This window comes from Passer domesticus, chromosome 2 (genome assembly GCF_036417665.1).
Source record: "Passer domesticus isolate bPasDom1 chromosome 2, bPasDom1.hap1, whole genome shotgun sequence".
In the NCBI taxonomy this organism is placed as follows: Eukaryota; Metazoa; Chordata; class Aves; order Passeriformes; family Passeridae; genus Passer; species Passer domesticus.
In genome coordinates, this window is record NC_087475.1 from 105,438,249 (window position 1) to 105,463,651 (window position 25,403).

A 25,403-nucleotide genomic window follows, 5' to 3' on the forward strand; every position below is an offset into this window, starting at 1 on the left:
CGCCGCGGGACGCGGAGCTCGGCGCCGGCGGCCGCCCCTCAGCGCCCCGGCTCCGCCCGGCCCGGCCCGGCCCGGCCCGGCGGGGGCGGGCGGCGGGAGGGGCCCGCGCGGCCGCGCTCCTCCCGCTCCCGGCTGACCCGCGACAAAACTTCTCGGCAGCGGGGAAAAAGCCCAGGGGCCGGGGCTGTCCCGGCAGGGCTGGACCCCGTTTCACGCCGGCGGCTCCTCCAGACGAGAGCGGCGTCGATCCCTCCCCAGAGCGCCCCGGAGCCGGGAGAGCGGGACCCCGGCGCAGCCCCGCTCCTCCGCGGGCCCTGTCCCGCTGCTGCCGGCGGGATGCGCCCGGCTGGAACCGCCTCGCTCGGGGGCTCCTGGCGGCTGAGGCAGCACAAAGCCCCGCGTCTGTGGCAAAACCGGCCCGAGAAGGTGAGTAAAGGCGAGGGCGGCCAACCTCGTGCTCCGTGCCCTGCCCGTGCCGCCCCATGGCTAGTGGTAGCCAGCGTGACTACTGCAGCAGGTATGCTTGTGTGAGCAGCGCTCGGTGTCTTGCGGACAGACCCACCGCCACTGACAGCATCCCCGTGCTGACCATTTCCCTGTCTCGCCGCCCACGGTCCTGCAGCTCGCTCGCATCACCTTTGTACTCGCTCTTCTCAAGACACCCACTCCATTTTACTGGAATTTTTCCCCAACTCTGAGAGCCAAAAGCTCTGCTCCAACACTCTTTCTCTCCCAGCCTGCAGCCAAGTGCCAGGTGCTGCTGGAAAGGGCTGTTTGCAGACAGGTGTAAGGCCGTGCAGGTTTTCTCTCTTCACCACGTTCTGTTTACCTCATTCACCCAGCTCCGCTAGGCCTTGGCGTGAGCAGTGCTAATTTTTCACTCCTGCCCATTCCCACACCTGCAGAGCCATGGACCAGGGGCAGCTGTGGTCAGAATGGGAGCAGAGAGGTTTGCACAGCACTGTTGGTCACGCTCTGCCCCACAGCACCATCAGAAGCAAACAGTGACCTGTTACTTCCCAAGCCTGGTGAAAGCATCCAGTTTGCAGCCTCTGCTGTGGCAGCAGCTTCCAGTCCCCTTTACTAGATTTGACTGATGTCCCACAGAGGAGAAGCTGCCATAGGACCTCTCCACTCCCTTTCCCCTTCTGCTCTGAGGCTAAGCAGAGGCACGTACCTTGCCCAGGGAGTCTAACACCACCCTCCAGAAAGTGTTTTCCAGCCTGGGCAGTGATGGGCGATGAAGGCTCAGTGGGGCCAAGGGTCACATCCCGACCAGGTGAAGGAGGCAGAAGCCTTGTTACTGCCACGTAATGAAAAAGCCCCTTGGAAAGCCTTGGGAGACCAAGGTCCAGTGATTTAAAATATGGAGACCCATGGATTAATTCTGAATTTTGGCACTGAAAGCAGCCCTCGAATTTGCAGAGGTGTAGATTATCTGCAGTTCACAGTGGCTGTAATGAAGGTCTCCTTATTTCAGTACCTCTGGAAATCTGATCTCTTTTAACACATACAGGCTCTTAGACTGAACTTAACAATCTGGTCTCCACCTCCATGAAACCAGGACCATAAGTAGAAATATCTCTCAGCAGGCACTGAGGGGAGAGGAGTGAGACCCTGACAGTTCACACAGGAGCAGGAGTGAAGTGACTTATTTCTGGTTCCTCCCAAAGCTAGCAGAGAGCACTGCTGTTGCCCCACTGACTCATGCTTATTACTAAGCACTTTGTAAACTGAGATAATGAGAAATGGCCGCTTTGTGCGTGCTTCAATTTTTTCTCCTGGGTTTCGCTCTTAAAAAAAAAAAAAAGCTTTGGGATTATGGACAGTTCCTTGGCAACTGCTACAGGCACATGGATATGCATCACCTTTTATTCCTCACCCAACAGAAGTGGGACCACAACCTCATCCCAGTGAGCTTTGCAGCCCTACAAGAGCTGGGACATCCTTCTGGGTGTCACTTGGCATTGTCAGAGAACATGCAGTTGCAGCCAGGATGTTGGGGAGTCTGGGAAAAATGCCTGGATGTTTTGTCTGGAGGCAGGAAAGTGCCTGCTGCACTACAGGTGTGCACCAAAGAAGGATTTGTGCTGCTGAGCAGGAAGGAGTGGAGGTCTGGAAAGGCACAAGTGAGGGCAGACAGCCCATAGTTAAGGTGAGTTGTTACAAACTCTGCAGGGACGAGGGTCCTGCTGTGCTTAAAGCACGGTCAGTAACCCTGTGTTGGGAACACATCACCCCGTGCCAGAGAATTGCTGGAGCCCAGCAGCAGCATGGCTCAGCCCAAGGCTGGGTCCTAGGAAGGGAAAGCAAAAACTGAACTCATTTGAAACAGCCAGGGGAGGCAGGATGCAATTTTCTCCATCTATTTTCCATGCCTTTTCTCAGCCCTTGCTCTTTTAAAACATCCTGTTGAAGAGTTGAATTCAGAGCTCCCTGGAGGGGTTCAGTGTCCATCACTGCCTGATAAGAAGGATAAACCACCTGCTCATGCCTCTTCTCTGGCTCTTTGTCCTCAGCACCTCGTTCATCCTGCATGGGGCTACTTACCTGTTACAGCTGCTGGATCCCTTGTGGGAGCTGTGATCACCTGGGACACAGCACCTCATTTTGGAGGTCTGGCCCACCTCATTTGCTCCAAGATGTACACAACGGTTGGATCCTTGTTTCAAGTTTACTGTTGAAAAAAGGGGGCTTGGGTCTGATTTTTGTGGACTGAGACCTCCCCTTGCTTGCCAGTCATTAGAAATAACATTTCTTTTCTGGGGTCTGGCTCAGGGTTTTAGCCCATTTCACACTTAGGCTTTGTCCATCCTCGAGTGTTCACATCTGCTAAACTCTTCTTAAGCAACTCACATTGCAGTCAACTTTCACTAAATTTGCCAGAGTTTTCTTTAGGATGAATTGCATTTGGTTTTTGCTTCATCTTGGGGAAAATGAGTGTCTTGGAAAAGCCAAATTCATCTATGACTACCTATGATAGTCCTGGCTTTGCTCAAGTCCATTGCAACTGCTCAGCTCTACTGTCTCTACCCATCATGATGAATCTAAAAGGGAGACAGGGTGTGCTGGATGGACACATCCTCTGCTGGGAAATTATCATCCAGCTCACTTAGAAGCTCTCATGAGACTTGACTGTGGCCTGCAGGCAATCTCCACAGATGTGTCCCAGAATTAAATTATCTATGCAAATACAGTTTTCTTTTCACACGTTGCAAATGAGCCAGTAGAGAGAGACCCGTGCTGGGCCTCGTTTGATGAGGCAGTCAGGTACACACAGGCTTGTGCACCGTGCTCCCTCTTGGGCTTTCCTGATCTGCATAGTCTGCTCCGGGTCCCCGCTGTAGAACGGGTAATGTTGCCATTAGCATCAAGCACCACCCTTCTCTCTTTCAGGCTCTCACTCCTTTCTCAGCATGTGGCAGCCAGCAGTTGTAACATCCCCCTTTAAAAAAAGCATGTAGCCACACTTAGGCAATACCAGTTTTGTCCCATTCATTCCTAAAAGGGAAACTTCTTCATGTTTTCCTCTTACAAAGTTTCTTATTTGGGAGTTTAAACAACTGAACATTTTCTTTTCACATACTCACCTAGTCCATGGTCCCTTTGGTGTAAATTGTTTAAGTTTTACCCATTTGAAGGTTCATTAAAGTCATCCTGCCTTTCCCAGCCCATTTCCAGGCCATGAGGTTGGGCACTGGACTTTGGACAGGCAGCCATCCAGAGAACCCATCCGTAAGAACCAGGGCTTGTACCCCACACAGTGAAGCCTCTCAGCAAACACCAGCCACTTCTTCAGCCTTCAGGAGCTTCTATTCTCTTCTCCAACTCTCAGGAGCAGGACCTTGGACTATTTTTCTGCTTTCCTGAGATTTCTGAAGGTTTGACCAATCTTTTGCTGTTCCCACACCATCCTGTTGGCTTTCCGACACTTTCCAAACGACCTCTTCTCAACTCCTCTTAATTTCTCTTGACAGAAGTTCCCCATTATAACCACTTACCTTGATAAGGCAACTGGGAACATGTGTGGACTATTCTTACACAAAGAACTGCCCTCAGGGAGGTTCCCACTGCTCACTCTGTTTCTCCCAGTACATCCTGGAAGACTGTCCATTCAGATGGTGAAATCTCTGCCAGGAGAGAATCTCACCTCAGTTGGGTGCAGCTGAGGACACGAGTATGAACCAGGTCACATTCCCTTTGAAGCCCATTTTCCATGGCTCTGTGAACTGCTTTAAGATAACTTTGTAACTTGCTCATACCACAGAAAACTTTGAGCCCAGTTAGTACCTCTCCATCCAGGGCAAGTTAAAAAACCTTAGTTTGTAGTACAAGGCTCTGCATCTTGCCAGATTTGAATCAGTCTCTCAGAAAGGTGACCTTTCTATGGTTGATGTGGACCCCACTGTTGCTAGATGGACAAGCCAAGATCTTAGGAGTGACCCAGGTGGAAAAAGAAATAGGAAAGAGAGAGGAGAACCAGAGGGATCAAGAATATGGTGGAAGAATAACACCATGTGAAGCAAAGTGACATGTGACCCACATCCCCTTGTAGCAGAAGCTACAGCACTTTGAACTTGTCTAGGGCAGGAAGATCAGCTCCAGCGTGGTTTCCACCATGCTTAGAACTGCAGCTCACTCCCACCCATGAAAACTGGTTTGTTAGCAACACCCTGCTCATCCTGCCCGTCTCTTATGCAAAGTAAGGCTCATCCCAGAATCACCTGACAGGGGGCCAGGTCAGAAAGTCACAGAGGGCTTGGGCCTGAGACATGACCTCCTTCAAAGCTGCTGTTTGGCAGCTCCCTGTAGAAGTGGAGCTGGTTCTCACTACTGGAAGAAAGGCTGGTCTGCTTCAACTCTCCCTAATCCTTTCTGCTGCATCCATGAAGCCAATTTGTGGGGTGTTAGAAACTCTCTGTGTGAAGACTTTTTGCATCCTGCCAGTGGCATTGCTGGATGGGGACCAGCTGGATGGAGAAAACCCTCAGTCAGTCTGTCGGATGTGGGAGAGAGACTGACAACCTTTTGCAAGCTGGTTTCTCACATGCTTTCTAATTATTGCCTTTTTGGGGGATAGCATCAAGGGGAAAACACGAGGTTATGAATTAGGTACTGTGGCAAGGAAAAGGGAGCCAGGGTAGAGCTTCTGAGAAAGCAGCAGGATGATCCCGTGCCGCAGTGTGTAGCCAGAGTGGGTGGGAATCAAGCAAGGCTGTGACCAGGCTTTCTGGTGGAGGAGGCACCAAGCAGCTCTCTGGCTCTGAAAACAAGGATGTTCATACAGATTTGGTCCTGGGACTCAGAGACAAGTGGCTTCATCTTTGATGAGATCCTTTCCAAACAGATAGGACCATCGCTCCAAATGTCCCCCATTCCTCTTTCTTCCCTCCGCTTTACATACTGAGCATGATGTCACAGGGTGTTGAATAAATATCCCTCTGGTCAGTTGCTGTCCCCTGTCCTGGCTGTGACCAGCCCCCCAGGACTCCCCAGCCTCCTCCCCAGCCTGGCAGCATGAAAAGCAGAAGAGGCCTTGGCTCTGTGTAAGATCTGCTTAGCAATAACAAGAACATCTCCATATTATCAATCCTGTGGACAGCACAAATTCAAAATGCAGCCCCATACCAGTCATTGTAAAGAAACTTAACTCTACCCCAGCCAAAACCAGCACAAACGAGAGAGAGAAATTTAGTGGATCATTCCGTCTCCCATATGGGGTTGGAGCACCTGCACAACTTTTATTAAACATCAGCAAATCCCTCTCACAGGGATGGGGTCGGGCAGAATCAAACTTTATGGCAAAGCACAGGTTCTGCCAGTGGGAGGACAGGGCATCCTTGACTGAGCTGTCCACAGGTTGACACGTTTTATTTACCATAATATAAAAAATAGTGCAGGAGGGTGGGCAGGTGGGGTGGAGGGGAGCAGAAGAAGAACAACACAGTTTTCTTCTTGTTTTTTTTTTTTTTTTTTTTTTCCACTTGTATTTTCCATTGGAGTCTTGGTTTTCATCAGTCCCTGTTTTTGGTGAGGGAATAACAAAAGCCCTCCAAGGTTAGGTGGTGCTTCAGTGAAAGGCCATGCCTGGTACCACACTGCAGAAAAGGCTGCAGAGGTCCGAGCTCCTGAAGGACCAGCCAGGCTTTGCCCAAGCTCTAGTGCACGCTGACACAGGAGAGCAGGAGTTCAGCTAATTTCAGGTAAGGGACTGGTCATGCCAGATACAGTCAGTAAGCTTGCCCACTCCTTCCTTTCATACTGAGTCTTAATGTAGGATTTTTATTAAATGTTTAGCATGACCTGGAAGCCAGAGGAAACAGTCAGCCCTTTGGATGCTAATCTGAACCACCAAAACTTTTAAGGTTCTCTTCATGCTGCCAGCAACACCCAGTGCCAGCAGTGATTAGTGGTCTCCTGGGAGGTATCTCAGCCTCTTAGGATTTGACAGGGAAACAATAAAGTTTGCAGTGGAGCCGAGTTTCAGCTGTACCCATCTGCTAAATAACAAGTGGCAAATGATAGTTTCCTTCAATTGTAGCAGTCCATGACTACTCATGAAGTCATATAATGATCTCATCTCAGTTACTCACCATGTTCTTTCTTCTACCTGACACAGTGAAGATGTTTCTTTTTTTCTAACAGTAGAGAGTAAAACCAAACCCAAATCCCCATTAATACAGATCTAATGCACATGCAATGCACAACAGAAGCATCTCTTGTTTCTGGCTCTAGCTGCCACATCTGAAGTACTTTTCCATCTAAGAACAGGAAAGACAGGCCACTGCCTTCCTTTTAAGGTGTGCCCTTGTCACAGCAGGGGCCTGGCACTTGCCTCCCTGGATGCTAAGCACTCTGCTGCCAGGTAAGGATTGCACATCCCTGTTTCCAGATCCTTACAGACAATGCCCTCTTGCTCATGACAGTTCTTAGAAACCAAGACTTCAGGCTGAGGCTGAGAACCATGTGGCACAGAGGGCATTGGTGGAGATGTTCATCACTCAAAATTAGTTCCTGATGCTGGTGGGAATGTGTTGAATGAGAAGGGTCCCATGTCCATCCTGAGTGGGCCATCCTGGAGCAGAGACCATCTGTCTGTGTCCTTTTCTGTCCCCGTGGGGACAGCTGTGGAGTGCTGGGGGCCAGCTGTGGAAGGTGTTTCTGGGCTCACTGGGAGGAAGAAGAGGAGGCACAAAAATGTGAGGACAGAAGGAAAAACCACAAACGACTTGCACCAACAAGCCCTGTAGAAAAGCACGTCCATGAGAGTGGGCTCCTTGGCATAGTGGATGTCTATGCTGGCTGCCAGAGAAGGGGCTGCTGTGTGAGGAATGGAAGGGAAAAGGGTCACCATGGGGTCATGGAAAAATCCTTGTGCAGAAGGAAGAACAAGAAGACAGGAAGGGGGTGCTGTGTGGAGGCAAATGGGAGTAAAGATAAGCCAGTAATGCTGAGAAGCTGAATCAGTGTGCTAAATTAGTGCAAAGTCTTGGCTTTCACAAGGACAGCGCTGCTGACCTCAGAGACAAAGGCAGAAGGGGTTATGAGAAACAGAGCCAGGAAATGGAAGTCACCACCATCTATGTTTGGGCATCCATAATGCCAAGAATAACTTAGTAAATAGGAAGTTAAAAGCTAGGAGCTCATCAGCTGAAGTGAACAAGGAAAGTAGAGCAGGAACAGGAGGGGTGACAACTGAGAAACAAGGCAAATGCAAGCCTGGCATGCAAGGAAACAATTGTTTCTTATTCTCTGTAAAAGCTGGCACAAACAAATTTTAGAAGCAGAACTATTGTTTCCAATCCAGCTTTCCGTGGATGTGCAACACCCAGTTTAACAACCACTAAAGTGGTGGATGCTGATCTAAATATGCCCACATTTCACAAGTCACGTGATAGATTTTCCATGGCCTTTAAAGCTATTTTGAGTCAAGGACATGCACCTGAGAAATCACAGACCTTTAGTACAGAATTTTTAACTATGCAGTGAAGCACTTTGATCAATAAGCTTGCTGCTTTGTTGCCACTGTGAAATTCAAAGTGGCAACTGCTGATTGCTTTACCCCAACATTTAGAATCTGTTATGGGAAAATATTGTACAACTCAGAAGAGTTTCTGCTTACTGTCCTTTAAAGGGATTATAATCACAGGCTTCATAGGACAACACACACCAGCCTTGAAGTTGTGAACTCCTCAGTCTCTCTGAAGGTTCTGAAAGCCCATTCATCATGCGCTGCTTTAAAAATAAAAGAAACACACCTTTCTTTTCTTAAAAAGAAGTTGAAAAAATGGATGTCTTTGAAAAAGTTTGAGTAGATGCTTGCCAATGAAATTTGCATGAAGAAGACACTTGTTGCTGAATAAAAGATTGTGAAGACAAGACATTTCTCAGCTTTATTCCCCCTGGAGAATTCTGAAGAAAAGTCCGTGACAAAAGCAACAGGACTTGCAAGTATGAAAAGGTTGTTTCTGTAAAAAGAGAAGAGAGGAGAGGGGAGGAAATGGCTGGGCTGCCATGTACAACTCAGCAGTCACATGGAATAGCTCTCAGATCTGGGATGTTCAGGCACGTTATGGCAAGGAGAAAACACAGGCAAGGGAGGATGTTTTATCACTGTAGCCAGGAGTGCCAGCATTGATGTCTTCTCATGAAACAGCAACTCAGCTTCTGCAATGGTTAGTTAAACCCAAGGATATACCAAGTTTCTGGGAAGCAGGCTTGGGAAAATACATTATGCTGGTGCCTGGAGCAGTAGCAAAAGATGACTGAAAGAGCCTTTTCAAATGTCATTCCAACCTTTCTGTTGCCAGGCTATTACTCTGGACTTCAGAAATGAATGCACAGAATGAGCAAAGTTACTGCAGACCCATGCACAACTCCTGTGGTTCCCTGGACCGAGACTATAACCAACATGAAGTTGTCTGCAGAGCCTGTGGAAGGACAAAAGGCTTTTCTGCTGGTGGTGAACCAGCCATCACCTTAAAGATTTGCTGGGTCATGATAACCATGAACCTCCTCAACCATCCCAGGTTCCACTGGAGGATTCATCTGTTGGTGCATTAATGAATGAGAAAGAATTATTTGTGAGGCATATTTCCATATTCCTAAATCCCTTTCCATGGAAAAAGCAACATCTATTACTTTACACATGATGAAACATGTTTTGCTCTATCCAAAGGCCCTTTGTCACACCACTGTTGCTATTTAGTCATGTCAGACCAGGGACTCACTTTGTCATGTCAAATTATCATCAGGCTTCACCTTTGGCTACGGAAATCTGGGGACAACACCATGATGGTTAAAAAAGCATCATGTGAGACACCCTCACTAGATACTTGTGATGTGTGGAATGGTGTAGTAGGCATCTTTGTTGAAAAGTTGTCCGAAGAGGGAGTGGCATTCAGAAAGTGCCATTGAAGAGGATGTTTCCTTCTCACTCACTCGGTACAGAAGCCACCTTCAGAGCCCATGATGGATGGCACAAATCACCCCTGGTGTTCTCCTTTTGCCAGGAGACCACAAATGATGTTGGAAGGTGTTCTCTGTCAGGACACCCTTGGTTCAGAATCTGGTGTTGGGTTTGAGGAATTACCTTGGGGTCAGTATTATTTCATAATGTGAATCCCCAAAAATCTTAGGTAACTGGCAGTGTGACACAGAAGTGACACTTGCCACCCATTTTCAATATACTTCTCAAAGGGAGTCACCTTGGAGGGGCACATGTGTGACTGTGGGAGCAAAGCTCCTGTGACAATCCAGTGCAGAAAGCAAGCAGGCAGCCACTGGTGAACCTCTTGCTCCAAGAGAAATGACCTTTTGGATGCAAAAACTCAACTGGTATAATGGCAGAGGCATCTGCCATTTCCCAATCCAAAGGAGACACCTGACATGAGCCTCCCTTGGACCATGCAGGAACGGGCCCTTTTGACATCCTCACGAGCAGACAGTTCTTAGAACTTGTTTTTGGGCCAGCTGCCTGCAGCATCAGCAGCAATTACAGTAACACCCCTGCCCTTGCACTTGCCCTTTTCCAGGCTGCTGGTGGAAGACAAGCCCTGCTAATCCCCACCTGTGCAAATGGCATTTCTGTGCAACTGTGCAGGTAAACAAGCACAAGCTCAGGCTCCTCCTTGCCGCAGGCACACGCTGGCCCTGGGAGACGCTCTGCCTTTGCCCTCTTTCCTGTGGGGAATTCACTAGCCACAATGCCCTGCTTGAAGTGGGATCACAGGAGCAGGAATACACCCCATCAGGGCTTTGCCAGCCACCATTAATGCAGACCATATTTATATCAATAAATCAAAGCAGATCCTTATTCATGGAGAGTTTAAATATAACATGCCCACAGCCCTCTATCGAGAGGTGTGGAAGCAAACAAGATGCTCCTGGACATGCTGCACAGTGGTTTTCTTCCTCATGGCCCACAGTTTTAGGGATTTCTGAGCACAGGGTTGAAACTACCTGCTGTCACAACACGCCTGGCGTATGCCAGCTGTCAGCACTCAGTCAAGGGCAGTTTTTGCCTCCCAAGGCCATACTTCTCCCCTCCACATACACACCAAACAAAATCTGTTTTCCTAGAAGCCCTTTTTTCTAGACAGAATTCTTGGAGAGCTGTGCATAGGACCAGGGACGAGCTGTGGCCAGGCACCACAGTGTGGGCTTTCCCTACAAACCATGGCAAAGGGTCATCTCTGAACAGGTTTTCAAAGTGCAAGGCAGCCAGATGGGGTTTCAAGTTGTGAAAGACCAACATAAAGTTTCAGACATTCCTGGACCATTTCAAAACATGTTTTGACGAGCCCAGTTGCATGGGGTTTTCTGCAAGGCCTTTTATGATTATATCTCTCAGTCAAAGACTCAGGACTGCTTTAAAGAAAGAAAAACAAACAAAAAGATGCAATTTAACTCCAAATGCCTGAAGAGAGTAAGTAGGGAACCCAGCTTTGGAAAACACACTGCAGTGTTTATTTGAAGATAAAAACTACTGCTGCAAACCACTTGGGTCTGATTTAGATTATAAAGGGTGTTTGGTTATATAAATGCAAGGGATGTTTTAAAGTCTTCCAGCAAGGCCCTTTCAGCAGCGCTACTCACAACAGAAACAAAGTGCTGGGTTCAGCCAGTGCTTTCACCAGGCCCCCTGTGCCTGTGGGGAGGTTTTGTGAGCAGGGGTTGAGTCCAGGGCCCTCTGAGGGAGACCAGGACAATCCACAGGGAAACAAAGCCCAGTTCTGAGTGGCCCAGGGCGATCTGCTGCCAAGAAAGTACACAACTTGCAGCAACCCATTAACCTGATACAAAGGATGTCCCCAAAAGGACAGATTTACCCCAGCCTTCAAGAAATACCCAGCGTGTTTGAAGCAGAGGGTTATTGTTAAAGGAACTGCAAGGTCTCTGATTTCTAGCATCCAGGTTCCTATCCACATTCTGCTCCATTCCCATGAAATGCCAGTTCGGTCAAGATTTGTTCAGTGTTCTCCTGTTCACGAGGAGAATCCGTGAGGTCACGTACACCCATCACATGGCTGTTCCTGAGGAACCACAGGCTGCCCTTCCAAGTCAACAAACAGCATTTGCAAAGCAGGGCTTTAGAGCAACCACGTAACATTGGCTGGCAAAAACGACATTGCTCAATACTGTGCATGTTTGTTAAAGTAACTTTTAGTAGGGATGCCAGGAACACCAGGAATTACTGAAAAACATTTTTCCACAATGGCATTTTCCTATCAATTTTCAAAGCCTGAAATTTACTCTTTCAGGGACAACCCCCAAAGAAAACAATGCTGTGCCTTTCCTACATGTCCTTTCACCAGCAGTAACTGTCTGTGTCCTTGCAGACAGTGCAAGGGTGACATGCTGACCTGCTGGGCTCACTCTGTCAGCCCCTGCCCCCAGCTAAGCTATCACCCACATGAAGGGCTGGTTTGCCCTCCCAACTCACCTGTTCATCAGTGCCCAAGTCAAGCTCTGGCAAAGACCCTGTAACACTGTGGTCTGTCTCATTCCCTTACATAAGGAGTGACAGAGCTTGATGAAATAATTTATTTGTCAACACAATGGTCTTCAGAGGTGTGTAAAATGGCAGCCAGCCTTTGGACATTCTGGTGAAAGGGTAATATTTAGGATAAATATACAACTCACTTACCAGTGCTGACTTTAGATCCTGCTTTTTCCATGAAGTCAAGAAGTGATTACAGACAGGACACTTGGACAATACTGAAGATACATTAATCCTTTACCACTCTGAGAGTAGCTTTGAGCTGCTACCAGTAAGTCCCAGACCAGGACAAAGAGATGGCCCTGCCCTTCTTCAATGCAGCACTTGGACTTTCTCCTAATTTTTTTTTTAAGGCAGGCAACTGCAACTGACAACTTCAGTGCAGAGAAGAAGGTGCTTACATTCAGCTCTTAACTCTCTTGATCACCTAAGGCAGCATGTCTGAGTAAGAGAAGTACAGCTCTACTTGATGACACACTTCCAATGCATCAATGTAACACTTCCCTTTAGATCTGTGCAGCTGCATGAGCCTAAAATGTCAATTTGACATTCTGAGCATCTGGTTCAGCCACCTAGTCACTCACATTTCCTCTGCACTCTTCCTGCTGTTTTAGTGCTAAAGGCAGAGGAGAGGGTGTGAGAGCCAAGCTTTGCTGAGAGGAAAACATGGGCAACTTGTGTCAGGAATCATCACTTCAAGGATTTCATTTCCACATATAAGGTAGGCATTAAGAAGGTAAAGAAAAGTGTATCCTTAAATTAGTTAACAAAAAGAAATAAGAATATTCTCAGCCTGGCTATTACTGCAAGGTCACTGCACTCCTCTGTACTTTATGTTATTCAAAACGGAGCTGCTGCATAATTTGAGAGTTTTTTCCTTACATATGGGAAGTATGTTGAACCATCTCCTGCTGAAGTTAATATCAAGTCGTTCTTGTTTCCCACTGTCCCATTTTCCAATACACCACATTTCTGCACTGACAACTGGTAATTGCATGGCAGGATCCAAAACATTTTGGCAATAGATCACAAAACTCTTCAGGATGTAGGAGGAAACATGGGATTACTCAAGAAATGGGAACACATTAGCCAGTTAACACAATCAGAAAATTAGCATTCAAAAAATCATTTACAGGTTTCAAGGTTAGTGTATTAGGAGGGAAGCAATTCACAAAGTTTAGAACTGTTGTTTCATATTGTTGGAAAACTCCACCATGACGCCACTGCTCTTGTTCAGGTATTTATCCTGTCTGTGAGTTACTTCTGCCTTTGAACTGTGGAGCAAATCTCTGCAACATTCTTCCAGAAGTAAAACAGGGTCTGGTTCTGTAACACACACTGGTCTGTCACAAGTGGGCCCCAAGAGCCAGGAGTTTCAGCAGTCCCTTTGGAAGTCTCACCTACTCTTGGTTTTACCCAGTACAGGTCAAATCCCATCCACTCCCCACCCATGTACAGCCCCATTTTAATACTTCCAATCCTACAAGAGTTCTGTCTGCAGAAACACCAGAACTGAGATGTCAGGAAATAAAGGACAAACAACAGCAGAAATAACATTGTTGTAGGTTTAGTGTTTGCAATTTGTTTTACAGCTTATAATGAAATACTGTTAGAGATAGTCTACATTCATATGTTTCAGGCAAAATACAGTTTTAAAATCGTAAGGCACTTTAAGATGTCCTAAAACAAATGCTTATATAAAAATTCAACAAGAGAGCTGGATGAGAACCCTTTCTTACCCTTAGTGTTCTGGTCAGTAAATGATCAATTCTCTAGTCAGGCAAGCAAGTGAAATAATCAATATAAAGGTTTCCAAGACAGAGTTACTGCTGTATTAGTGTGCACTCTGGAGCACTGTATTTGAAGTGTCTTCAGTTGGGGAGGGAGGGTATGGTGTGAATAAGATGCATTAAAATAGTTCTTTGAACTGGGTAACAAAGATGCATTGCAAGGATTAAGTTTCATTACTTTCATTGGATTAAATTCCTTCCATTCATTATTGCCAACAAGAGTGAGGAACAAAAAGAAGTTGGTTCTCCCTTCCCTCCCCCCCAGTCCCATTATAATTCAACACAAGATTTCAAAGACTTAAAATGACCAGGACAGAAGCCCATGAAAAACTGCATCTGGCCACTTCAGAGTATTTTTAAATATTCATTACTGACTTCCTCAGGTCTCACCTCTTATTAAAGAAAGAGAAACATAAAAGAATTGGCAACTGTTTAAGTTGCTTCCCATTGAATTGCTATTTGGCTTCTTTTTAACACGACCCCACTGTTCCCATCAAGTACCTGCATTCAGAGACACACCAGCAGCTCTCCCTGGCAGAGGCTTGGCGGGGCAGTGGGTGAATGCAGCCAGGGCCCCAGGCCCCACATGGAAGAGGGAATGAGCAACTCTGCTTTACACACTCGTGTCTCAGCTTAAGAACAGCTTCAAAAGCTGCTCCATGCTGGGCTGCTGCAGCAACAAGGGGACTGATACCAAAACGCTGACTGAAGATTTCACTTGAAGATGCATCTTCAGGAGCTGAAATCTGCTAAAAACTGACAGAAAACAAACAAACAAACAAACAGACAGTGGCAAAACCACTGCCTACTTCTCAGGGCCCCTGAAGAGGGGATGGTAGAAACTAGTGCCTATCATCCACCTGCATGTTTTCAAGTTGTGTCTCACCTACTTTATTGCCCAGTACATTTTCAAGTCTTTGGGGGTGAACAATTGCTGAAAAACAACTCACAGGGGCTCAGTGTGTTAGGCACTACAATATATATCTGCATCCCTAGTCTTCTCAAAACTACCTCAGAGAGAAAAAACCTCAAACCCAACCAACCAACAAACCAACCAACAATTTGTTTTTCATACAAGTTCTTGATTGTTTTAAGTTCTGACTTATTTGAATTGCACTTTAAAGCCCAGCAGCAAAAAGAAAACTTTGTAGCTATATTCCGGAATATATATATACATATAAATTTTAAGACACATTTTATCAAGTCTAAAAATGCATAGATATCAACTGCATAAGCTGTCAAGTTTTGACCTGGCTGCAGTGAAGAATCTGTTAAAAAATAAGGATTACTCTAAGAGACCATATAATATTTGGGCAGAAGTGGGATGACTCCTTAGTTACGAAAGACACTAAGTTAAGGATCGAGCTAAATTAGAACCAGCCACCACTGGTCTGAACTCATCACACACAGGTGCTACTGTGCAAGCAGGAACTCTGATGAAATCTAGCTTTGTGAAGTGAAAAAAATACATGACTTCAAGGCAGCTGCTGCTAAAGACAAGAAAGAAAGGTGGTACCTCATGGCCCTGAGCTCAAAAGATCTTGAGATCTCAACTTGTGTGGCTCACTTTTGCTGGCAGGAGAGTCAAGCTCTAGATCACTCAGTTGATTGCTATGGTTATACCAGCAGGCAAGTTAAAATTGTGGCTCTGGAATCATCTTACTGTCATCAGTATTGCTGTGCCTACGTTCACTTGGGACAGCAAGAAGCATCTGAAAGAGGAGATGAACAAAACAGGACACTCACTGATTGCATTTTCATTAACAGCATGCAGTTGGTTTCTCTGAAAACCTGTAGGTTCTTCTTCCCAAGCAAACCTCACAGAATCTGCTGAAGTGACATCCAGTTGCTTGGCACATACACCTCATTGTGTCTTAAAAATATACTTAAAAAATTATTTGGAAAGGCATAGAACACATGCAATTAATTCCTTGTGGATCAATGCACACAGGGAATCCCATGTGTGTGTGGGAACTAAGTTGCAATGATTAACAATGGACAGGGTACTATTTTACTATCAGATAATTGCAAATTCCAGTTATTTCCAAGGGAAACTGGGGAAATAAAGAGTTCTGTCAAGGAAATGCACGGCAAGAAATTCAACTTGCTCACCAAGACAGACTGGAACATACAAAGTTTCACAGACCATGTTCTTCAGGTCACATGAAAGCAAAAATTGTAGTCTAATTTAAAAAAATCACTAAAGCTAGTTATAAAGAGCAGAATTATCAAAGTGCTTTAATACATAAAGTGTCGAACATAATTAAACAGGACCATTAACACAGAGCTGCCATAAGATGTTCAAATAGGTATATGTGTTTTCTGAATGCAGGAGAGCAGCACAGGTTTTTAAATTACCCTGTAGGGCCAAAGTGGGTTAAGAAAGTTTTTCTTGCTCATTTCAGCTTCTTAACACGATGGTTTTGCTCTGTTCATGCATTCAAAGGCACAGCTGGATTTGCTCTATCAGAAACTGCATCAAAAGGACTGTCTACCATGAAATATTAATAAAGGGGCAGCTCCCACTGAGTGAAGCACACAACAGCCTCATAAAGTAGATTTATAGATAGCTGTCAATTTGTAATATTAATTTCATAAGATATTTCTTGATGCTTAAAAATTCTGATCTATTTTCTGCAGCTTTCTCTTAAACACAGTTTAAGATAACTGAGTATATTATTTGAACCATCAACAGACTGCCAAAGGTACTGCCATGAGAGCAAATGCAAACAAATAAGGAAGACATTTCAAAAGCACCTTGTGCAAGACGCTCAGACAACATGCCTTTGCCTCCCTACCAGGTTTTCCCCTTCTGTTAGGAATCAGGAAAAAAAGACATTCTCCACAGCACTTCTCTGGGTATTTAAGTTCACTGAGCTGCTATGTACCTTAGGCCCATGGCCTTAAAGATGGAAAGTAACTCTATCAAGCACAGCAGAGCAAACTGCAGTGGGGAAATGTGGCTGTTTATAACAAAAAATGTCAGTCAAGACCCTTCCTACAGCTATAAAAGCAGATTTGCTCCAGTAAACCAAGAATCAAAAGTATGATACAGAGCATCACATCTGGTCCCTTGCACAGGCCACAAGTCTGAAGTAATACCAATTATAACAGAACAACTTGTCTGTTTTCTGAAGGCACCATAAAGACAGCAACACTTCAGGTGTAATGGGAAGAGGAAGGAGGAGGAAAAATTACAAATATTGTTAGAAGGAGACACTAAGAGCAGCTCAGCATAACAAGGGAGAAAAAAAGTGGCTCAGTTCTAGGATGGCTATAACATCTGTAACAGTACAGAAACCCTACACCTCTAGGCAAAGGAAGAGTAACCAGAGTTTGGAAAAATCTAGTCCTGAATAAAAAAAATTCAACTTTCATTTTCAGTGGATGGGTGTAAAATCTGTCACTGAGATCAAAGGAGACAGAAAGGAATCAAACTGCTATAAAAAACACTGGGGTCCATACATACTCACATGGCATCATTAGCCTGTTTCTGATTTACCACAGTGTTAAAGGATCTGGACAGTCTCCTTTGCTCTGCAGGATGACTGAAGTCCAGTCAAGTTTCATATATTAAAATCCTTCTGAATCCGCCAGTGAGAACAAATCCCTCTCCCAGCCCATCTGAGGCAGGGGGGTGCCTCCCAGCCAGGAGACATTTCTAACAACCCCAGGCAACCTACAGGCAGCATGCTACTGAGTTAGATCTCCTAAGCAGCACTGCACCAAGCAAGTCCAGGCTTGCTAAGATGTTCTGTCCCTGCATGGACTTGAGGACAACTTCTCATGAGCCCTTCAGACTGGTAGCTCATGCTTCACCATTCCATGATTGCTTTTCAAATCCATTTTCCTTCCTGTCTTCCCCTGTGGCTGCCCGTTATCCCAGGAGGACTTTCTGCATCCTGTGCGCGGCGACGCTGGCCTCATCCTCAGAGTCGGACTCGCTCTGGGAAGTGGAGCTCTGGGAGGCAGAGCTGAAGGGAGAGGAGCACTCTGGGGAGCACAGGTAGTGCATCAGCGGGAGCCGGTACTTCCCACAGAAGTCAACGAACTTGATCTGTCTGACGCAGCTGTCAAAGTACACACCTGGGAGGAGAGGGAACACAAAAACGTGAGACCCTGTGCCCAGGGACCTGCCAGCTCCGCAGGGCTCTTGTGCCTGGAGCACGTGCCTTCAGTCAGGATTTCACTGGCACTGCTCTGCACTATATGTAGGAGCACAAGGGATACTGGTGGAAGGGAAGAGACCAGGATACCTCTGGAAATGTGAAACTTCTTTTCTCAGTAAAAAATTCCTGTAAAACTGTATTTGGTAGGTGACTCAGAACAGCACACTCTTCACATAAAGACACAGGGCAGTTACTTCCAAATAACACAGCAATTTCTTCTAACCATTAGGGAGAAAACTCAGGCTGGGAATTTGCAAACTTCTGAAACGTCAAATGAATTAATGCACTCCATTTTCAAACTTGTAAAACCTCTTCTACCAGCTAGTAAAAACACATTCACAAACAGACTTTCACAGCTCTACTTTTCTTCTGCTTGAGTGAAGCCACCATGCTGAGCTTGGATGCTACTTACCATGGCAACAGTCTTGCTGTAACACACAATTATGTTCTCTTCCTGTCACAGCAAGTGATTTTAGACGCTGACATTTTCAGAAGTTTCCAGCAGTGTTTAAAGTCCTAGCTGGTCAGGAGAAAACTTTTCTCCTGCAGTGCTGGAGCAATGCTGCAGTACTGTGCAAGTTCATACGGCATAGTGAAAAAGCACAAAAGCACTGTTATCCAAGCTGTGCAAAACTCTTAAAAAAAGAAATTTTTATTTCCCTCCCAATATAAGTCCCAGTCCTTCCATCTTTGCTTATGGAGCATGCTTTGATATTGTCATGTAAGAAGAAAACAGCTTGCATTATGACTGCAGGGTAGATACTAATTAATTATGTTTTTCCCCTTAGTCTTCTAAATGCTAAATATGCAGATCATTTACTCTTAAGCCCAAGCATTCCAGGCTCTTTTATCAAGTCCTCTCCTTCCAAGAACTGCAGGCTAGTGGTCCCAAGCTAGAGCTAAACAAGTTACTGTTGGTAACTGCTAAGCACTAGAGCCACTCTCCCCTTTTCCATCCAGAAACGATGTTCACCATTCAGCAAGAGTGTGTGCAAAAGTTCTGCTGTCCATCACTTGCTCTGAGCTATTTCAGGGCAAGTGGATCGGAAATTTCTGATCATAAAACCACAGTGGAGTGCTGGGATGAGCTACAAAGACTCCGACAGAAGTGCTGTCTTACATTCCCATGCAAATACAGTAAACTAGCATTGCAACTCTGAATACTGCTCCTAAATGAACAAAGCTCCTTAAAGCCAAGTTTCCAGGAGACCTGGAGCCAGGGAAATACAGCTAGAACGTGGCTGCAGTGAGTAACACTGAACCTGAGTGAGCTTATAAAGTCACAGCAAGTCAGAGGGAAAGGCAACCACAAGGTAAGAGCAGGAAGCAGAGCTGTAAGGGTGAACTTACCCCCACATTTAGGATTGGGGCAGTTGGTGGCCAAGCTCAGGTAGCGGACAAGACTCTCTGGGAGATCGCTGGGAGTGTAGGGAATGTTGCGAGTTTTGATGGTGCGTCCAGCCAGCTCCTGAAGGCTCGGGGGATTGTAGGTCAGGTCACGCACAAAGCGCACCACCAGCGGGTTCCCACGCAAGCTCAGCTCGTCCAGGTGAACCAGGTTAAGGATCTCTCGGGGAAGGTAAGTCAGCAGGTTATTGTGCAGGCTAAGGGAACGCAGGGAATGCAGCCTAAGGATGGAGATGGATACTCTGTCAAGAAGTGCAAGCAAAATTGCCCCACAGCTCCATTAAGCAGATCTAATTACTCTCCCAGCTCCCACCAATTTCTTTTTCTTTGGCTTTTCCTCCTTTTAATACATAAATTCATGCTAAAAGAGCTGTTCTTACTCCAGCACACACAATACATTAGAAAACTTGGCTCAGCACCAGAATACCTGCTAAAGAAACACAGTCTTAAACATGCTGCTATCCCTCTCAGTATTCCCCCCACACACGTCCCAAAAAGGTAGAACAAAAGTGTACAAAGGGAGTGCTTTCAGGGGACATAACGTTTCCTTGTACCCAGCACATGCATCAAGAACAGTCCCATGCAGTGCTCTGAATAAGTCACCTGCTCTGTCTCATGCATTAAAGATGATTGCTGGGAGGGAGCCAGCCCTGGAAAGCCCCATGTTTTCATTGCTCGCGGCTGCACCACCTCCTGCTGATACCACCAGATCCCAACGAGGTCAGGCCAGGCCAGCAGCAGCACAGGGGACAAGCTATTAGTTTGCTTTTGGACGAGGCTTTCCCCTCTCAGGAAGCACAAAGCAACGTTCCAGCACAGCATCCAGGGCTGCTCCCAAACTTGTAAAAGTTACAAGACATTGTACTTTAAGAACAATCCCACTACACCATCAAATTCCAACTTGGAGAACTCCAGGCTGCCATTCAATTGTTTTTAGGATTACAGCTATACATTCCATCTTCATCTCCCACCTTAGGCTACACATACAGAATTGCAATGTCCTCTTCCCCCCATTATGAACAGATAAAGCAGTAACCTAGCCAGTAGAACTCTGCTATAGCATTTACACAAACACTCTGAGATCCTAAGGTAAGGAATGCCAAGGGAACACAGGGGGTGGTACAAGACAAAAGTACACACCAAAAGGTTTTGGGTGAAAGGCAAAACCCACCCAGCATTCACTACTAATACAACAGTACCATTCTTACTTCTTAAGGTAGCAATTTATCTTTTCTGAGTTGCCCAGGTACTTTTCAGGATCCTCTATGCAAATCTATCAATTCACTGTAAGGTGCAACTTCGATGATGGTTTTTTAACATTACCCCTTCATTGAGTTTTCCAGATCATATATTCATGGTCTGCCTGCAGTGGACCATGCCAAGGATGTTCTTTTTCAAAGCCAGTCACAGTAACAAACTGAAGGACAAATAGGTTCTCCCAGGTACTTTTATCCACATGCACAGAAGTAAAAGTTCAAAGAGTTAATTACAACTGGTGGCTGATGACAGTAAATACTCACTGTGCCAGCTGAGGTGGAATGCTCTGGATCTTGTTGTCACACAGAACTAGATACCTCAGAGAAGGCAGTTTTGCTAATTCAGGTGGAATTGCCGTAATGAAATTCCCTCCAAGGTATAGAAACTCTAAACTGAAAAACAGAGGAGAAAAGAGTGCATTATTTCATTAATTTCAAGTTTCTTTTAACACCTAGGTTTTCACAGCTACTGCATTTCTTAAAGGAAACTGACAGATGACTGACTACCTATGAGATAATTTGCTGAGAGCAGGAAAAAAAGCTGAGTTGCACATCACAATTACAACAGAGTTGCTGTTTCACAATACATAATGTTGAGCTTTTTACCTCCAGACTCCTGCAGTCACCATTACACCTGCAGGTAGGCACCAGACAACGGTGTATTCCTACACCAACCCCTTATGCAAAGCTCCTGCTCCTATTTCCACGGATGTGCAGCCTGCAAACACAAGGTCTGCAGGACCTCCACAGATCCTGTGGCAGCCAGTGGGAGCTCTCAGTTTCAGCAGGAGTGAAGCACAAGCACAGTGTCTCTTCCTGGAAATCCTGGCCCTGCACCATCACTAGCTGCTCTTTGTGGAATCATCTGACTCCTCAGTGACTAACTGGAACCATTAGTCAGAGGCAGCCCCCCTTTGATGCAATTCACATACCACCACCACAGCTGCAACAGCACACAAGTGCACCTAAGTCACACAAGAACATGCACTAGCAATTTCTCAGATTAATTTCACTACTCTGAAGTCATGAAGCCAAAACCAGAAACCATAGCTGGGCTTCACTGCAGTCTGGGCCCAAATAAAAGAATCACTGGATGTCCTGTGAAAACTCAGTGGATGGGACACAGGAACAGAGAGAGGCACTAGATCCCTTCTGCCAGGAGCAGCCAGTTATGTGCTGTGCATCTCTGCCCTTCTAGGAAGAAAAATTGGCAAGCATTTCTCTTTGACATAATAGCTTAAAGTTCCAATTCCACAGATCAAATAGCTGTCTTTCCCTGTTCTCAGATGTCATCTGAAAGAGGAGCAAAGGCAGGCTTAGTTTGGGTACATTTTGCTAACCACAGTCCAGCCAAGATTTTTTCCCATGTTTGAAAAAGGTGGATTCTGCAGTCCTGGTTCAGTACCTCCAGTACACACTCAGGCTGCCTAACTACAAAGCACCTTGGCTTTCTCTGATGCAGCAAGCATTGCTCACAGGCCAGGGAAAGTGAACTCATCCAGGCTCCATCAGCCTGTCTTTAAGTATAGGTTATAACTTCCTTGGAGCAGGAGACACCTTCATCTCACGCCAGCAACTGAGAAATGCCATGGATACAACTGGCACAGAAACACAGGAACAGAGCACCCAGAGGACATGGTGGTCCAGCCAGGCAAGGTCTGAGCCCTGAAACTCTGTGCCACAGCATATGTGGAATGCAGAGAAGCTCCCCGCTGAGACTTCCCCTGGAATGGAGCAGGAGAACAACAGAGTGTGTCTATTTCACTCAGTTCTTGCAAGAAACTTGAACCCCAGAGATCCAATGACAGCATCTGATTGGGCTACAGAGGCCACTACTGCAGCACAAATGCACTTGCCCAACAACAAGGACAGAATGACACACCACAAGATGCTCGCAGGGTTCAGCTTTCTCTGGGTTCCCTTATATTTTTCAAGTGTGTCAAAGGCAAGCTAAATAATAGAAATTGGACAAAGGGGGCAGAAAATGAAGTCTTAAAATGAATTTGATTATATGCAAGGCAGTAACTACAGACCAAGTGGGACAGCACATTTGGAAGTTACTCTGAAGGTGCAAGAAAGTGCACAGTGAAAAACCACCACCAAATGCCACTGCTTCGAAGTAACCTTAACCTCTCTTCTACTCTGACAACCTGGATATTGAGGAGTGGGGGTAGGAGGAAGGCTGCTGTGCAGAGACCATGTCAAGGAGAGATTATTTTAAATTAACTTTTGATCCCCTAACAAAGCCCTGAGTTTTAACCAAAATTCCTCCTTCAAACCTCCATTATTTCCTGAGATGGATTTAGGCTGCTTGGCTCTCATTAGGGACTTAACTGCTGAGTATACAATTCCATATAATTCCTAACTCTGTAACATTGCTGGAGTCCACACCAAAAGCTGTTGGGCAAGGGAATTCTAGCAATGTGGATTTCAATATTTAAACAAGGTTTAGATGTGTACGAGTTTGCACTTCCTAGGAAAAGTGAATAATTAACTCCTCATCCTTTGTGTTTGAGGACACTAATGCCTGTAAAGTGACATGGCATAAAAAAATGTAGGCACCTCCTACCAGGGTATGAAGAAGACATATGAAGAAGACAGCACAAGTTATACAGTAAAAATGTTTTGGGAATTCATTTCAAGGTATAAGAGGCATATGTTTCAAGATCAGCCTACTGTACAAACTAAGTGTGCAAAAACACTGCCTACTAACTTCTTACAGCTTCAAATCTGCTCTTTGTAAAGTCTGTAATGAGAACACTCAGTGATACCAGGAAGGATATAAAGACCTAACATCAGAATACAAACTGTCTCTAGCTAAAAACCCACTAAATAAGGTAACTCCTTCACTGGCAACAAAATGCTTCTTAAAAATTGTTTTCTTTTTACTTATCTTCTGAATCACCTTTTTGGGGTCAGTTGTCAGGGGGCCCATCAGTTGTCTCACGGGGCCCAGTCCAGTACAGCAAATTCAGAATTTCCACATCAGCTTATGGTATTAATTAGATGATTAATTTATTTAAAAAAACACAGGGAGGAGGTTTTGAAACTGCAAAGAAACTTATTTTAAGCATAGGAAAGATATTCTTCTAGCTTCCAATGAAACACTGCTCAGTGGGAAAACAATATCCATAACTCCCATCCCTGTAAGTACAATTTGCTAGGAAGAAGGATTTGGGCTGATGAAGGTGAAGGAATCAACAACAGCCATTTCTACATCAAACTAAAGTGTCAAGAATTGCCTGAGCAAAGCTAATCATGACACAGGAAAGGATTTTCAAGAAGCATGACCCTTTATCAAGAGCACTGACCACAGTAGTGGGATGCAGTTTGTTCCCAGCTCATCTGCTCCTGGCCTGATATTCATGTCACACTCATCCTAAGCCTGTATCTGGAAGCAAAGGTGATGCTGGCTCTCGAGTTGTCCTGCTCAGGGCAGGACAATTTGCTGCTCAGTAAGACAAGCAAAAGCACTGCTCAGCTCTGCCCTCTTCATACAGGAGCCCACAGTGAGGCAATCCACAATGTTCAGCCCAGGTTTATCACGAGGACCACAGCAGGGGTGGCACTGAGCTAGGTGAATTCTTCTAACTAACCTTTCACACTTAGACCTAGTCCTTCTGACAATCATTAATCTGTACAGTCATTTTGATCGATCAGCTAAGGTCTTGTGAACTGCTGTGTACACAGAGGTGGAACTGGATTTTTTTCTGCATTTTCAAAAGTTCAGAATCTTCAAAAAGCCAGAGATCAATTATCATCAAACAAACAAAAGCTCAGTTCCAATTTCTGAAGCTAGAATGAGTGATTTACTTCCAACCTGCCACAGTTTCATGATGAAACTCATCTGAATGAGTTTCAAGAGGGGACAAACACTAACAAAATCAACCTCAACAGAATCTGAAAAAATCCCCAACAACCATGTGACAGAGTTACTAATGAGGGTTGACATTTTCTCTCCTGCCTTTTAGCAATGTTGACAAATACACTAATAAAAGGCCAGAGTCCCTTTCAGCCTCACACCCAGCAGCCCCCTGCTCAGCACAACCAGTCCTAATTGCTGCCAAGAGCAGCCAGCACGCTGAGCCCATCATGTGGTGCTCCTCTCTAGCGTATTTCACACCACTGGGCCGTAGGCTGGCAATGAAAATACTTTTACCTGCTAGGAAATGAGTGGAGAAATGCTCAAACATCTATGATCAATTCACAGGGTGGCAGCAAAGTTTAACATGCAAAGAGACTTCTCACTTGAGTATGTCCTTGATATTTTCAGGTCATCATATAGCACAAATCAAGCCCAAAAGCCTCCTAACATTCAGTAAGTAAGAACAGCCTCTCTGAGGACTAGAGGTATTTTTTATACCCTATCAATTACCACAGCACTCCCATAGTCATATTTCAAGGGGATAATGTCTTCAGGCATAGGAGATACTCAAATTTTGAATCCACCCTGTTTCCCCACAGATGCTTCTTTGGATAAAATTTAACAGCTGACATCAAACAGATGCATCTAAACAGGTAATATAAAAAAACCCAAACCAACAATGGTGCCTGAAATAGCTCCGGGTATTTTTAAGATAAACTTTTTAGCAAGAAATTTCCAGGGCAGTTCTGAGGCTCATGCAAGGGAGGAATTTCAAAGCAGCCCACAATACACTCCTGCTAACCCTGTTCTACGATTTGCTAATTCCTGAGAGAACTGCATAGCCTTTGCTGACACGCAAATTTAAGATCAAACAGACGTCTGAACACTATTTGCAAAACGTTTGAAGAGGGGAAG

At 45.5% G+C, this 25,403-nt stretch overlaps 1 protein-coding gene and 1 long non-coding RNA gene across 2 annotated transcripts in view; one reads left to right on the forward strand and one right to left on the reverse strand.

The window, feature by feature from the left end:
- Positions 1-65: 65 nt before the first annotated feature.
- On the forward strand, positions 66-14,722 carry LOC135294686 (uncharacterized). Its single transcript, XR_010356769.1, has 2 exons — positions 66-426; positions 12,616-14,722. It is a non-coding gene; the product is annotated as an uncharacterized LOC135294686 (long non-coding RNA).
- The window catches only part of LRRC58 (leucine rich repeat containing 58), a 17,204-nt gene continuing 5,353 nt past the window's right edge, over positions 13,553-25,403 (reverse strand). The window contains exons 2-4 of the mRNA XM_064410276.1: positions 20,888-21,016; positions 19,311-19,588; positions 13,553-17,877 (exon numbers count right to left, since the gene is read on the reverse strand). Coding sequence (XP_064266346.1) covers positions 17,669-17,877; positions 19,311-19,588; positions 20,888-21,016 — 616 coding nt within the window. The 3' untranslated portion in view covers positions 13,553-17,668. The remainder of the gene's footprint in view (positions 17,878-19,310; positions 19,589-20,887; positions 21,017-25,403) is intronic.